This window comes from Coenobita brevimanus, chromosome 8 (assembly GCF_032717465.1).
Source record: "Coenobita brevimanus isolate Jiangsu-jjx chromosome 8, ASM3271746v2, whole genome shotgun sequence".
NCBI classification, from domain to species: domain Eukaryota; kingdom Metazoa; phylum Arthropoda; class Malacostraca; order Decapoda; family Coenobitidae; genus Coenobita; species Coenobita brevimanus.
In genome coordinates this window covers 31,072,750-31,088,709 of record NC_136961.1, presented here as the reverse complement: position 1 = coordinate 31,088,709, position 15,960 = coordinate 31,072,750, and the positions used below count along the sequence as shown (strand labels likewise).

General features: G+C 42.5%; 1 protein-coding gene across 1 annotated transcript in view; it reads left to right on the top strand.

Moving 5' to 3' along the window:
* LOC145407276 (glutamate receptor 2-like) overlaps window positions 1-15,960 on the top strand; it is a 551,600-nt gene that overhangs the window by 39,137 nt on the left and 496,503 nt on the right. The window contains exon 3 of the mRNA XM_080278314.1: window positions 15,055-15,213. Within this exon, the coding sequence (XP_080134440.1) occupies window positions 15,055-15,213 (159 nt within the window). The remainder of the gene's footprint in view (window positions 1-15,054; window positions 15,214-15,960) is intronic.

Genomic DNA, 15,960 nt, shown 5'->3' with positions numbered 1-15,960 from the left:
GTCTGGCTTCCATGCCAAAGCGTTTGTGATATGTACACAACACAAAATCATCCCTTGCTGTTTGGGGATTAGGATTACGAGCATGGTTCACTGGGGGAACACTGTTGGAACACAGAGGGGCTGGGGGATGCACTGCAACAATGGGGGTCTGAGTGGTGAAGCCACTTATTTTACTTTCCAACTCGTCTATTTTATTTGTTAAATTTGTTAACAAGGTACACAGCTCTGACATGGAACCGTTTTTGTTAGCTACAATGTTCACTGACACCACTGTTTCACTGGGGGTAGCACTGGGGGCTATGACAGGGGAAAACGAGGAGTGTGTGCTTACTGGGTGGTTGGCGTAATGCTATTCAGTTTTGTATAGAATGACCGCCCTCTTGATGAACTCAGCAAGGGATGTACCAGGGTCCAGGGATGCTAGGTGGAGTCAGAGGTCTAGTGGCATGAGCTGGAGGAGTCAGTGCCGGAGGAGGTCATCTGATAGGGTCGCTCCAGCTGCCGTGAGATGGCTTGAATGTGGGTAAGGAGGGCTGAGGGGTGCTGCTGTTGGAAGTGAATTGCTTCCAGCTCCATTAGCAGTGCCTGCTTTGATTTGCCCAGGGCTCGCAGCAAATTCTCCTTGAAGTTTTTATACTTTTGCCCTGTAGGTGGTTTCATGAGTATGTCCTGTACAAGGGCAGCTACTTGAGTTGGAAGAGTGTGGACAACTGCTCTGAATTTGTCATCATCACTGGTATCGCCGGCCACGCTGCATCAACTTGTGTAAACCACGTGTTATTATCATACATGAATGTAGGATAGGATAGACGGACGTGTGGTAAGGTCTCCATGTTCTTTATACACTCCGGGAAGTCACCACTGTGGCAATGTTTTAAGGTTGAGGTCACTGTTGCATTTTAGTTATGGGAATATTTTACTAGGGGCTACGCCAAGGCAAATGGTAAGGATAGATAAACACAAATGTGGTGGGAAGAAACAGACAGGGGAGTGATTATTGACTTGGAACAATACAGAGTTACTGCATGATTTCAAAATAGTACAAGGTCATTACATTACAGCATGTGTGGATCAATTACATGGGTAAAATAGTTACAGACTACAAATATGAGTAATGAATTTAGTGAGAGGTGGGAGTGCTGGGCTGATGTGTTTATGCGTATTGTATATGTAAAGTTGTACCACGTGGCCAGATTATACCAGGAGAGATTGAGAGCAAGGAGATACTAGCCGGGGGGAAGTTGAGAGTAGAAAGAAGGCTGGAGCTAGGTCGCCTGCTCAGTTTTAAGCCCCCTAATGAGGTGGACGGAGCACCGGTAAATGTAGGTTGCCTGAATATTCAAATCTGATTGATTTAGGCACAACTACAGGTGAGGAGGGAAGAGAAATTGAGTTCTATTGGTAGCGTCACCAATTGCAATACTGATTCCGAGAACGAGGTGTGGAAAAAGCAATGAGGGAAGGAAACCACTTGTGTGGTTCATGGTGAAATGAGGGAAAAACCATGAGGGAAGGAAACCACGTGTGTAGATGAAATGCACACCAAGGCACAATACTCTGTGGTGTAATATATGCCACACTAGTACTGCGGTTTACCTTTGGTACACCAAGTTGTTTTTCTGTTTCAAATCCTGCTACCAATATGGCAACTCTGTCCACTTGTTTAGATTTGATGCTGGGAAAATCTGGCAAAAGCCTTCCATCCCAGTGCACCAGAAGGGGTATAAACGAATCTGTGGGTGATCTCTGTCTTGAAGCTCTCAATTCCCGATTTTTAATCCGAGCACGATTTATACCACTTCCTGATAATGACTGATCAGTAACATCATGACCCAGAACACTTGCTACAGCACTGGTGACAAACACTGCCAAGAATAGAGAGATTATTCCTGTCTAATGCTGATGCAACATGTGATGTCACAAATATATTAAGGCTCTTTCTAGATTTCTTGGGCTCTGCTGGTCCATCTGGTACATAAAGATCGTGTGATTCTGAATCTTCACTCCTTTCACTGCTATCACTCAGATTTCCTGTATCTTTCACTTCTGGAGAAGTAAATTGCGTCTCTTTTCTTTCATCTTCTTGCTCACATCTGATTTGCTTTTGTTTTTCATTTTCTGCCAAGATTTTGTCAACAGAACTCATGCAACAGCAAGACGTGTCTTCATGCTGCATCATAAGGAAGATTTTATCCTCTTCATTTCTCATGATGTGAAGCGCATCTTTGCTGGATATGTCAAAAAGACTGTGACGTTCATCAAGAAACATTTGTTCCTTTAACCTCCGATATTCATATTTTCTTAGACGAGCTTTTGTGAGCTGACAATACTCATCTTAAATTTTTAATAGCTTTAGCCCAACTAAGTCATTCCTTTGTATTGGTATTCTGGCTCTCTGTCAGTATATTATGGTAGCCTACACAGCTAGTTGGGCACTTTTTCTGAAAGTGTTGTTTTGTACATCATGATAAAACAGTAAAGTCTTTTAGACATCAAGGTTATGTGGGAAGTGAGCTGTTTGTGATATTTCTTTCTGGTTTTCTAACCAGCTCAGTCCTGCATCATCTTTAAACATGCGTGAGCTTTCATTTTCTCGGGATTTATCTTGGAAAGATCATATTAGATCTCTTGTAATATCTGCTTCCAAGAGATTAGATGTGCAAAGCCATCTCCATACTTTCTTTACCCCTGCATAGTTGTTTACTTTACACAAGGGTTTTATTCGCCCCTATTAAGAGTACAATTCTCATGCATGGGGATGCTCCCGACATACAGCTCTTCCCAACAAGGTGGAGTCAAAGGGTTTTGTCTCCTCTTACTGGCTTCTTTCAACCTCTGTCTCTTTGCCACACTGATGCATCTTTATCCCTTTTCTGTCACTACTTCAATGGTCACTGCTTCTCTGACCTATCTGCTTGCACCCCTCAATGACTACTATGGGTGCGTAGCACCCGTCTAGCAGGAAACTCTCATCCCTTTTCTGTCCAGCTCTCTAATGCAAGAGATGACTGTTACTCCCAATCCTTCATTTATGCAACAGATCAGCTCTGGAGCTGTCTCCTTCTGTCTGTATTTCGTACACCCTATGATTACCAGTCTTCTAAACGCAGTGTGTCCAGGCATCTCGAAATGAACGGATTTTGAAATCGGCTCTCTGTTGTATTGTTTTTGTTTTTTCTTGGAAGGAATGGTTTGTGGGCTCCTGGCCTTTGGTTCTTTCTTCCTTACATAAAAAAAAAAAAAACTACACTGATGGGAAACTTTGAGCTTCTGACATTTTTATCACATGCTCAGCTGGAATGGACTACAGCAATATTTAAATGAGCTCACTCAGAAAGACAAAAGTTCCTGACTGAAGCTTTAAATTTGTCTAAAGTCTAAAACTTTACTCACCGGTACATATATTACAGATCTGTAACAATCCTGATGATTATTCTTGGCTGGCCTCCAGTTTAAAAGGTATGAAAGAGTGAGGCATTGCCCTTAGAAGCAGTCTAAAATCTGGAAATCTGGATAGTGGGAAACTTAACACTGCATATCCAAAGGTTTATTATAAAACTATTAACACAGATCTAGTAAAAAAAAAAAAACATAAAGTCTGATAATACTTTAGTAGGCTACCCACATAATTGCACAGTCAGAATTTCATACATATGACACAAAATATTACTTTTTGTGCAACCTTTATTTATTTATTTATTTATTTTTTTTATGAGCTAAAACTTTCCCTGTGATGTCTGTTTGCCAAATGAAACAGGGGCAGCCTTGTAGAGCAGTACGTTTTAGACTTATATTTTATATTTTACCCATGCATTGTGGACCACCCCATTCCCAACGGTACGCAATTCAATCAACCGAACTTCCCTGAAAACCTGTACATGGAGCCGATTTTTCGACTCTTACAGAGGTAAAAAGTTTTATGCCCAGGGTTTAGAGCTTGAATTTACACACCTCGTGCCGCAAACCAGAGCATTTTAGACCAACTGGTTCATAAGCTATAGCCCGTCAAAGTTGAAAAAAGTTACCCTTCCAGGCAGGGCGACTCTAGTTTTCTATGCGCTCCCCCTCATCCCTCCCTCATTCCTCCCCTCCCATGACCTTCCTCATCCACTCCCATCATCCCCCCTCTCTTCCTTCCCTCCCCCCTACTGCCCTCTCCCCAGCCCCCTCCCCCTCCCCCCTACCCCCACCCTTCAGAATTTTGAAGCTCATTTTTTTGTTTTTTTTTCAAACAATAGCACGCAAAATAATTATGACGGTGTTACTCACTCACCCTCAACACCCTTCCAGCCCAACACTTCTCCCCTCCTCACCTTCCCTCCCCCCGTCCGCTTCCCTCATAGCTGTATAGCTGTCAAAATAAAAAACATACATGAAAAAAACATACATTCTGTTTCATGCATCGGTGTATACAATTACACAAACAGTAATCTGTAATCTGGTATTGAATAAAAACATACTGGGGGGGGAGGGGGAAGAGGTAAGTGGACGGCATACTACAGGGGGTGGGGGTGGGGGAGGGGTGGGGAGAGGCGTGGAGGGGTGGTACAGGGGTATAGAGGTGGGAGACAGACACCACAAGACAAAGAGGAGAGGCAGAAAGGGAGTACAGGGGTGTGGAGGGTGGGTTGGGGGATATAACCCTCCCCATGGAGACAGGGAGGGGGGGGGGAAGGGTGGGAACCATGATGGTGTGATGAAGGATGGTGGGGGAGGGGGAGGGAGGGAGCAGGAGGCGGTCAGAGGCTAGAGCGGGGGAGAGGGAACAAAGGTATTGGGGTAGAGGAAGGTGGTGAGAGGGCGGTGGGGGAATCCCCCCCCCCCAAACCATGGATAGGGGTCCAGATCCTCCCCCCTCCCTACTCAGGACTTAGTTCTCATTGGATTGCACCGATATACGTCACAATTGGGCCGAAACCTAGAGTCTGCAGTTTTTTTTTTTACAAAGGCTTCTCTATTGATCACATTCGGCATCTAGCATAATCCTGAGAAAGGATTGATTGATCCTGTTAGTACTTTAGTGGCTATAGTCCAGGATTCAGCACTGTATAAGAGGGTGGAGATGCATGCGGCTGTATACACTGATCCCTTCATCTCGATTCCCAAATTGGTATTTTCAAAGACGCTGGATGTGAGACGATTGAGAGGCGTGGTTGATTCATGTGAGTACACTTCCAAGGTAGGTAAAATTTTCTACCTGTTTTCTTTTTCCGCCATTTATCTGAAATGCAAGAGGCTCTGCTGTGTTGTTTCTCTGAGGTATTATTTCTGTTTTATTGACATTAACTTGGAACCAGATTGCATGATGTCTGTTGGAAATGATAGTGAGAGACTGTTGTAGGGCTTCTAGGGTCTGTGGAAGGTCAGCACAGTCATCATCATATTGCAGCTCTAGGAAATGAACTATTTCAGTCTTGGATTGTGCTTGAAGACATCTGAGATTAAACAAGTTACTGTCAAGATGGAACTGGATTTTTATGCCATCATCATTGCTCATATGCTGGTGACTTAAAAGGGTGACTACAGTGAGACAGATGTTGAAAATAAAAGGAGCCAGGACACATCTCTGCTTTACGCCCACCCCCACATTGAAGTGTTCGGATTTGCTTCCACCCATGGACACATGAGCATTCCTGTTGTCCCATGCAGGCTCTAGGATGATATGAAATTTTGAAAGAGCATTCCACAATACTTTCCGTTGATGGCGAAATTGCTTTTGCAAAACAGATGAATGCATTATACAAGTCACAGTTTTGCTCATGGCATTTCTCCTGTATCTGTCGGGCAACTAAAATCATATCACATTCCTTCCTTTCAAAATCCACATCATATTTAAGGAAAGGAGAATGCTCAGATTGTGACAACGGCAGAGGCATCTCCCTTCTTTTAATGGCTAGCAAAGTATTAGCCAAGACAATGCTATCCAGACCGACAAAACATTTTGGATAATATTATCTTGGCTAATACTTTGCTAGCCATAAAAAGGAGGGAGATATTTCTGCTGTTGTCACAATCTGAGCATTCTCCTTTCTTTTTGTGGATGGTTAATATTCAGAAGTAAGCCATTCGGATGGAATTTTGTTCTTGGTTCCAGAGAGCCAATTCAAGATTATGGAAATGCTGGTGAAGTAACTGGCCACCCTCTTCTATCAGTTCAGATGGTATGTCATCACAGCCAGGATTTTTGTTATTTTCTAGAGATCAGATGACCTCAACAGCTTCTGCAGGTGTAGGTGGGATATCAAGATCTACTGCTTGAGGAGCATCTAGGATGTTACCAAGGATATTGTGCTCCACTGGGTTTCTTTGATTGAGTAAAGTGTCGAAGTGTTGCCTCCATCTTCCTAGGAATGCTTGCTTGTCTTTCAGGAGCTCTCCTTTGGCCTATCGAACAGGGTTTGTGTTGTGCTTGGTTGCTCCTATAAATGTTGAACCCATGTTGGTCGTTAATATCAGTCAGTCTTTGTAATTCTTTTGTTTGCTCAGTCCACCACTTGTTCTCCATACCACACAGTTTTCTCTGAGTTTCACTTCTGAGATTCTAGAATTCAGTCTTTAGGGTTAAGGAGCTTGGATGAGCGAACCAGTTGTTACTTGCTGTATTGTTCACTGCAAGAAGGCCATACCCTCAGCATTTACATCAAACCAGTCTTGATGGTGGCAAGTGGAGAAGCCTAATGATACTTCTGCAGTGCTTTGGAGCAGTGTCTTAATAATTAACTGTTTGGTGTCTAGGTTTGATACATTGTTGTTTGGATCAAGTGGTGGGCATTAGGAGAGCTTGTCTGTAACAGTGATGTGGAAGGTGTTACAAGTTGCCATGTACAGTCTCCAACAAAAATAGAGCGATTGGCTCGACGAGCAGGTTGATATATGTGGCACCACCGCACCCCCAGTTTCAACCCCTCCCCACCCTCCATCGTTCCCATTCATTCGTCTACCCTTCACCCTCCCCACATTCAAGGGCAAGAGAGTAAAGTAAGGCCTACTTGCATTGTCTCAACCACTCTTCCGTCATCCTGTTGTCCTGGGAAATAGTGGTTTTGTTATAACAAAGAAAAGAAACATTACATAGTGTTTCACTCCACAGTATAGTTATTTATACACCACGATCTGAATGCAGGGTGATCTAAAATAGTAATATACAGGTATTCGTATTATAGGGAGGTCTGTAATCATACAATTTATCATTTTGACAGTAGTATCCAGTCAGTGTGTAACATTAAACAGTCGGAAGCTATAAGTAGATGTTTGTAGTGGTAGGTGGTGTGCTTCTTCCCTTACTCAACATAATCACTGTTACTTTACAAACTCTGTTATAGGTCAGTACCCTTGTTATGAATCCATATTATAATTACAAATCATAATAGATATATAGATAAATAGATAGGTAGACGGAGCTCCACACAAGCCTGGGAAAGAGAAATGATCTTGCAAGTTAACTGAGGAAATGTTGATCATACACAGGAAGTAGCAAGTCAGGGGATGATGTAGGTAGTGTGTCAGCGAGATAGCATGCGAACAAAGCCTAGTGACCATACACACATACTCACACACAGATTTCTGGAACTTTCCAACCACAGTGTAACACACGTGACACGACCCCTGTTTCACCAGAATTTAGGAAGCAGAGCTCAGAAAGAGACAGGCCATAGAACCGACAGGTAGTGGAGAGAGTGAACAAGGAAGAGGGGCCCAACTACACTTATTATGTTGTCTCTGTAAGACATACCCTGCTCAACTTAGATTTTCTCTGAAGATAATAAATTAAGATCAACTCACTGTATTCATCTTTAATTCCTACTACAAGAAATCGAGAGTGACAACTAAACAATAATACTTCTCTACAAGTTACTACAAAGTCTTTTATGATATATATATTGGTGGCAAGCGAAACTACGGACATCGTCTCCGAATCAAAAACGAATTTCTACAAAAGCAGGCAAGACTCTACAAGATTAGCTTCAGTTCTACAGTGAATTCCTACAAAATACAGCCTACAATGCAAGTAGCCTACAAGCCTACAAAACAACTCTATAATCTTCACGTAACTTCAAGCAGCAGCAAGAAGAATATAAAACAAAGCAAGTAAAGAAGAGGAAAGACCAAAGCAACAAGCACACAAACCCCCACCACTCTCTCCTGCCTACCTCCATCGCTGACACAGAGGTCAAGACACGCAGCAAAACACCAGAGCCACATTTATAACGAGTCTTAGTCACCTTTCTTCACCCAGGTTACGCATTGCTACTCAGTATTCACCACAGCTACCAGTGTGGGAAGCCGACGTCACCATGTGCTGAGATGACATCACAACGCCAGTTTGCTGATTTAGGGCCACGCCAAGCAACGTGTGACTGACACCAGGCACTTCTCACCCACTACTCATTACTCATTATTCATATAGCTCCTACTCATACTCATTTACTTCCACACTACTGAGTTGGAAATTCGACGTTCTATGCTGAGATTTGCCTGTGACAGCTGTTAACCATAACAAGTACCAGGCCATGGAATTTCCTGAGTAATATCGTCCATCAACACAGCACTCGAATTATCAAGAGATCTTCAATTAACCCCGCATTTTTCTTCCGAGATCGACAGTTGCATCGACACGCCTCTACGATCTGTATCAAGTGGGTGAAATTATACTTACTCATTTCTTCTCAGTGCTAAAATAGGTATATTCAACTCCTTTACTTATTTCTATATATACACTTATACACTCACTATCTATCATTTATTACAACTCATTTACTCATCTATTTAGTTAGGGCATAAATAAACAAAAGGCGTATTTCATAACACCATATCTTAATGACAGGGATATTTTCCCCACCACCCACGTTAATACCAGATGAAACACAATTAGCCACAACAACAGATTCACAATTAGGAGAGCACCAAGGCAACACAGCCATTGTACAAACCTCACCACCAACTAAAAACCAAGAAACAAATACGTCAGTTCCAGATGATGAGTGGGAAACCCCCCCTGACGTAGCAAGTGAGGACTTAGTTTCTGCCTTGCATGCCTATCAGAATATACTTGATATAGTACAACGTGCAGGCGAATCCTATTCCACCATTCCCTCACACAACGATAAACAAGTCCAAGTTAAATTAACAGAGCAAACAATGAAAATGAATCACGAAACAAATACCGCGGATCTTACATCCCCACCTCATGTTTACGTTTACCATGAAGATAAAACTGTCCCAGAATTCTCTGGCACAGAAAAAGATCGCATTGACGACATTTCATTGGTCAGTCAGTGCGAACAAATGTTCATCAAGCGCCACATACACGATGAACAAGAGAAAATTGTCATTTTTTCATCTTGCATAAGCCAGGAAAGATGTCCAGCAAGCAATTTATTGCGATCAGACAAGCTCCTCAAGGCTAGGACATATGATAACAACTAAACAACAAAACTTCTCTACAAGTTACTACAAAGTCTTTTATGACACCATTAGTTACTACTAATACCTCACGTGTGATAATAGCAAAGTGTTGCTGATAAGTAAAAGACATGATCAGTAATATCTTGGTTACTGATGTCTTAATACATGATATCGAATAACGCTGGGCAACAGGGACTGGATGACAGTTTGTCCGGTGGTTAAACTGAGGCCATGATGTGGTTACTGGCATTACCAAAGGTCAGTCAATATTTAGACACCATTCTTTGCTGCTGACAGTATTATAAATATCAAGGTCAGTTTCATAGACAGGATAGCCAACAGTAGAGTGAGCCGCGTGGTGTGCTGACCCCGCTCACACCATAACTAGGGCGGGATTACCAGGTACAGGCAAAATGGGCAACTGCCTACCAGGCCACGGCCTGTCACAGGCCATCTAACTTCCAGAGCAGAATAAATATACACTTTAGGCATCCAAATAAATGTCACCACCCATCAGGCCATCAAAAAAGGCCGTTATAGGTCATGCGAAAATTTCACTGGAAATAACGGAAAAAAGAAATCTATATGTTGCAGGCCAACCGTCTGCCTTGCCTACCAGGCAACAGCAGGGTTAATCCAGCCCTGCATACAACCAACCCCCTCCACCCCCTGCCTCAGCCACTTATCGCCACTCAGTCCAGTAAGGGACCCGCCACCTCCTGATAACAATACCAGGAATATAACCTTGCCATATATAGTTATAACTGTAATAGGGTGTAATTTGCGATTCACATGTTTATAACACGAAGTATTTCGAGAAAGGTAACCAGTAAGTAAATTGGCCGAATGGATGATCTGCATGGTAACCAAACAAACTTGTCTAGATTGCAGCTTATGCTAATCAGTATTATCATGCCATACAACAGATAATTCAGTTTATTTGTTTACAACGAGAACGTTTTCAACAAAGGTTTGACGAGTTACAATTCACACTGGTCAGTGTTACTTATAGCAACGTAATAGAAGTAGCGGTCAGGTTACCCTTATGATTATTTGCTCTTCAACTTGTATCCTACAGTATGTCTGTTACTACTTACCTCTATCTCTGTGTGGCCATGGTTTTTCCCATTAACTATCGTCAGCCGAAACGTCAACTGCCTAAGAGAGGGAAGGATGTTAAAATGGACAAACGGTTTTGGATACGCAAATATTTAATAAGGAAGACTAACTGAAAACCGGTATATTTAAGAACACATTTTAAAATGATATGAAACAATGTTGTCAGACAGTGGATTTATATGATAACGGAATGTTGTGGGTAACTGGGGGAGTGATAAAGTAACCCTGTCAACACCTAGTAGGACCATCCACCACCTTTGCTATCGACCTGTTCCAGTTGCCCTACAATAACATGTGGTATGGTAATAATACTGAATATTTTACTAGAGACCTGGTGCTATAGCTTGACTTACCCTGCTGAGTTATAGGCTATGTTCAGACTCTAATGTATTATAATCTGCACTGGGCATCTGACAGAATAACATTTAGAAAATGAGGTAATACTGTGTACCGATCATTAAATGCTTATTTTCCGTATCGATAAACTATAAATATCACTATTATATTGTGCAGTGGACAATATTGTAATGCACACTTCATGGTAATAATAAAGATGTGTTTATGAGCATTGGTGGAAAACACACACACACACACACACACACACACACACACACACACACACACACACACACACACACACACACACACACACACACCGCTCGCTGGTGCAGTGGTAACCCTCTCGCTTGCCATCTGGTAGACGGGAGTTCGCGCCTCGCTCAGGTTGCAAAAGTTTCACTGACGAAGTGGGTGGTTACTGTCCCCCTTGAGCAAGGGGACGGGTGTGTGAGTGTGTGAAGGTCACAGCCTTGCCCTTAGATCGGACTATATGAGCTCTCAGCTCCCTTCCGGGAGGGTAAAAAGCTGACGATCACGACCATCAAGTGATCCTGACCGACCCGGTGAATTACACACACACACACACACTATCCACCCTAGGCAGAGCCGTTAACCCCAGGCCCATCTTCTCCCCATGCCCCCACCACAACGTGTGATGGCCAGCTACCCCCCCCACACACCACCGACCGCTACAGACATCATTGACATATAGCTTCCGACTGTTTAATATTACACACTGGATACAACCGTCAAAATGATAAATTGTATGATTACATACCTCCCTGTCATACGAAGATGATACTATTTTATATCACTCTGCATCCAGACCGTGGTGTATAAATAACTATACTGTCGAGTAAAACACTGTGTAATGTGTTTTTATTTGTTATCATAACAAAACCATTATATTCCAAGCCAGATGGATGATGGAAAAGTTGTTGAGACAATGCGAGTAGGTCTTGCTTTACTCTCTTGTCCTTGGATGTGGAGAGGGTGGAGGGTAGACGAATGAATGGGAACGAGGGAGGGAGGGGGTGGGGTGAACCTGGAGGTGCGGCAGTGCCACATATACCAACCTGCTCGTCAAACCGGTCGCTCTATTTTTGCTGGAAACTGTACTTTTAGTTACCATTGTTAACTTTCTTGATGGATGGTCTACTGCACATTTGTGGGCATAATATGACTTACTGTAGTTTGGTGACTATAAGCCTATGGTCTGTTGCGCGCTTAGGAACTCTCATAGCTAGGGTTATAAAAACTTTTCTTCAATCTCATTGCCCTAAAATGACATAGTCAATTAGGCGCCAATGTCTAGATCATGGGTGCATCCATGTGGTTTTGTGTTCATTCTTAAGTTGAAAAATGGTGTTGGTGATGACCAGACTGAAGTCTGAGCATAAGGAATGTAATCTAAGGCCATTGTTGTTCATGTTCCCAACACCATGGCAGTCTATAATGCCTTGCCAGAGGTGATTATCTTTTCCCACTTTGTCATTAAAATCTCGATGAAGAATCAGATTGTCAGTTGGTGGTACTTAGCAAATGGTGGCATCCAAATAGTAAGAATCTTTGTCGTTGTCCTCAGAATCAAGCGTTGGGGCACTGGCACTGATGAGTGTTACATATTGGCCTTGAGAGCAGCATGCACCACGACATCAGTCTCTCTGATATGCTCAGAAGTTGCTATTTCTTGGATGTTCTGATGAAGGTTGCTTCTGACTGCAAAGCCAATACTATGGTCTTTTACATTGTCTGGGTATCCCTTCCAGAAATAGGTATACCCTTCTGCTTCTATAACATTGCTCTGTCTTGAAAGGCGAGTCTCAGACATAGCGGCAATGTCATCTTATATCTTTTCAGTTCATGGGGGATAAGGACAGTTATACAGTATGGTAGTGTGCCATGGCCAGCATCAAGTAAAGTTTGTATTTTTCAGGTAGCAAGAGTTAGAGGGATTATTTTGTTTTTTGACCACAGTGTGAGGTGCCTTGACAGACATAGCTATCTGCCCAAGTGGTGCAAAGCAGCAAATGTTTAGGTTACCTTAAGTAAATCCCTCCCCATCAAGGGTAAGCAGTTGGGCATCCTTTTCCGGCTGCTCAATCGCATGGGATGCTGCCGAAGGCATGACGTGCTCCTATGCCGTCATGTCAGCGACCACTGAGCCACTAGCCAGTGCTGCCTATGCACAGGACTCAAGCTAGCGACTTCCAGCCACATCCATGGCCTGTCATTGTCACCCTCTTCTGTCGCCATGTCTTTAGTTTTGATGAAAGATAAGACGGTATGCGAGTAAAGCAGTTGACTTGTGCAATGAATGAACTGGGTGTAATAGTGAGGTTGTGCAGTCCTTACCACCATGTAATTTGACCCTTCTCCGGCTGTGAATTTTAGTAAAAACGAAACGTGTATTCAAATTATGTTCATTGTTGCGCTGACCTCACTTTCTGTTAAAATAAGTAAAATCTATCATTCCGCAAAATTTCATGTTCGTAACACTTTTCTCATAAGACCTGGACCCCATTCTTCAAGAAAGTACAGTGATTCGGTGAATGAATGAGTGAATGAGTGAATGACACATATATGGACATGCAATATTTTTGGTCGCAATTATCGGCCCGATATAAACAGTGTTTAATTGAAGAGACATTCTGAAATCTTTAGGCTACTAACCAAGGGTCGTTTCATCGAGTCTTAATTACTGAATTGTAGAAACAGCTTTGTCAACAAAAATATTTTCTCAATAATTCAATGAGAAGAACACAATACGATAGCAACTGCTATTTCATTAACTTCACAAACATTTTCCTGACGGTAACACTGTGGGGCTTCAGTGCCATAAGTGTTTTTGGCTACCTGCTTCTCCTACTCTTATCTCATAATTCACCACAAATACTGGACTGTGAGTGAAATCTTGGAATAACCGATGCTATGATCACCCTGCAGTTTTTCATATAGCCAACAATATGTCTAAGAATGTCGTTCGTTCGTTCGTTCGTTGAAAGATTCCCTGCACATATAATGCAGGCCGGGCCATACATTAGCCCGGTCAGTGGTGTATGGGCTGATTAAAAAAACAGTAAGTGGGGAGGACAGGACCTGGGGAGTGCCCAGCACACACGTCCTGTCTCCTGACTGGCTTTGTGGTGTGTGTCTAAGAATGTCACGAGTAGTAGTGTGATGAATTACTGCACTGAACAAGGTTCTTCTGTATGCAGGTGCCATGTTCGTAGCATTTCTTTGTATCAGGATTTTTTTTTTTTTTTCATTCTACAATATGCCACAGTGACAGAAAAGTCACTGGGCAGAGGGTAACATTGCCACACCATCCTGCCACACCTAATGCTGCCACAGTCTACATTTACCATCTTAACAGTGCCGCACTTACAGTACTACACTTTACAGTCACACAACACATTGACACACTGCCAAACTTCTCGTTACCTCACCTCACACTAGTACATTTAACTTTGTTGCACCTCACACTTCCAAACTTCACAGTGCCATACATCACACTGCCACGCTTCACACCGTGTCATCCCTCACACCTCACACGGACACACGTTACACGAACACACCTCACAGTGATAACTCACACACGGTCACACACAGACTGTCACACTTCACACTGCAACACTTTCCAGCCACACTTTACATCTCACGCTGACACACCTAACACTGTCACACCTAAAAATGTTACTTCAGATACTGTTACAACTCACACGGACACTTATCACATTTGCGCACCACACACCGTCTCACCTCTCACTGTCACAGTACTCAGTACCATGCCACACACCGTCACACTCATACAGAACACCTTTCACACTGACACATCTCCCACTGCCAGTAGCCGCACTGACATACTATACACTATCATACTTCACACACACACACACACACACACACACACACACACACACACACACACACACACGTTTCACTGCATTTTCTACTAGTGCCACAACACAAATTGCCATACCACACACTTATTGTACACTGCCATACTACACACTGCCACACCTGCCTCAACTCACAGGAATATCCTTATCACCTTGTGTACTGGTGTATATGGACAGTATATTTGTAATCAATGATTTTTTTTTTATATTATCGAACATTACAAGATAATTTGTAATGGTGCATCATAATACTAGAGAACCTACAATAGTCATTTGTTTCCCACAAAAGGTTTTCACATCGTCCTCATTTGGTGGCGACGACGGATAAATTCCCACCACAAAATGTGATGGAGGTGGATGACCCAACGCAGCCTGGAGGAAAGCGGGTCATCGTCCAGGGAGTCATGGATAACATGATGCAGCTCATAGCAAGACGAATGAATTTAACGTAAGATGTACTATTTTCCTTTCCAACACAATGATAATCATGATTTTCATCATCAGCTGCGCCATCATCATGATTATCATCATCACCATCAGCATTATTGTCAGCTGCAGGATCAACATGAACCTAACCATACTTATACTATTTAACATTATGAAGGAAAATCGCAAATTAGAATAATAATCACCACTGACCAGACATATTACGTTACACGTCCATTTATTTTTAATCAAACTTTGAAATTTCATCTACATCATATTTCCAGAGCCAGTATTCTGACCCAGTTTGTCCATGTTTTACTGTTTTGTCGCACACATCGCTTGCAGGAGATCTCCTTGACAAAATAATTTCTCACTGTTTCGACTATTCCTCAGGGAAATGCAGCCGGGTATATATATGCAGTAGGAAAACAAGTAATATAAAATCAAGTAGTTATAGTGTGGGGAGGGGAGGGGACTGTGGAAGGCAAGATATATATCTGTAAAGATTTAGTTTATATTAGGCGGAATGCTGTGCTGGGTAATATGCATTATTCAAGACCTAGCCAGTTGATTGTCTACCTGAGTTTATCGCTGCTTCCTTACACTGTCATACTCAGTACTTTGAAGTAAACCCTTCTTTTTTTCTCTGTGATGATGACGATACATTATTTTACTTAATTCGTGAAACCACCAGATGATTTTATTCAGCTCTGGAATGATGTCTGGTGGTGAAGGGAGTTTCGTCTTATTAACTCTTCTCCTCTCATTG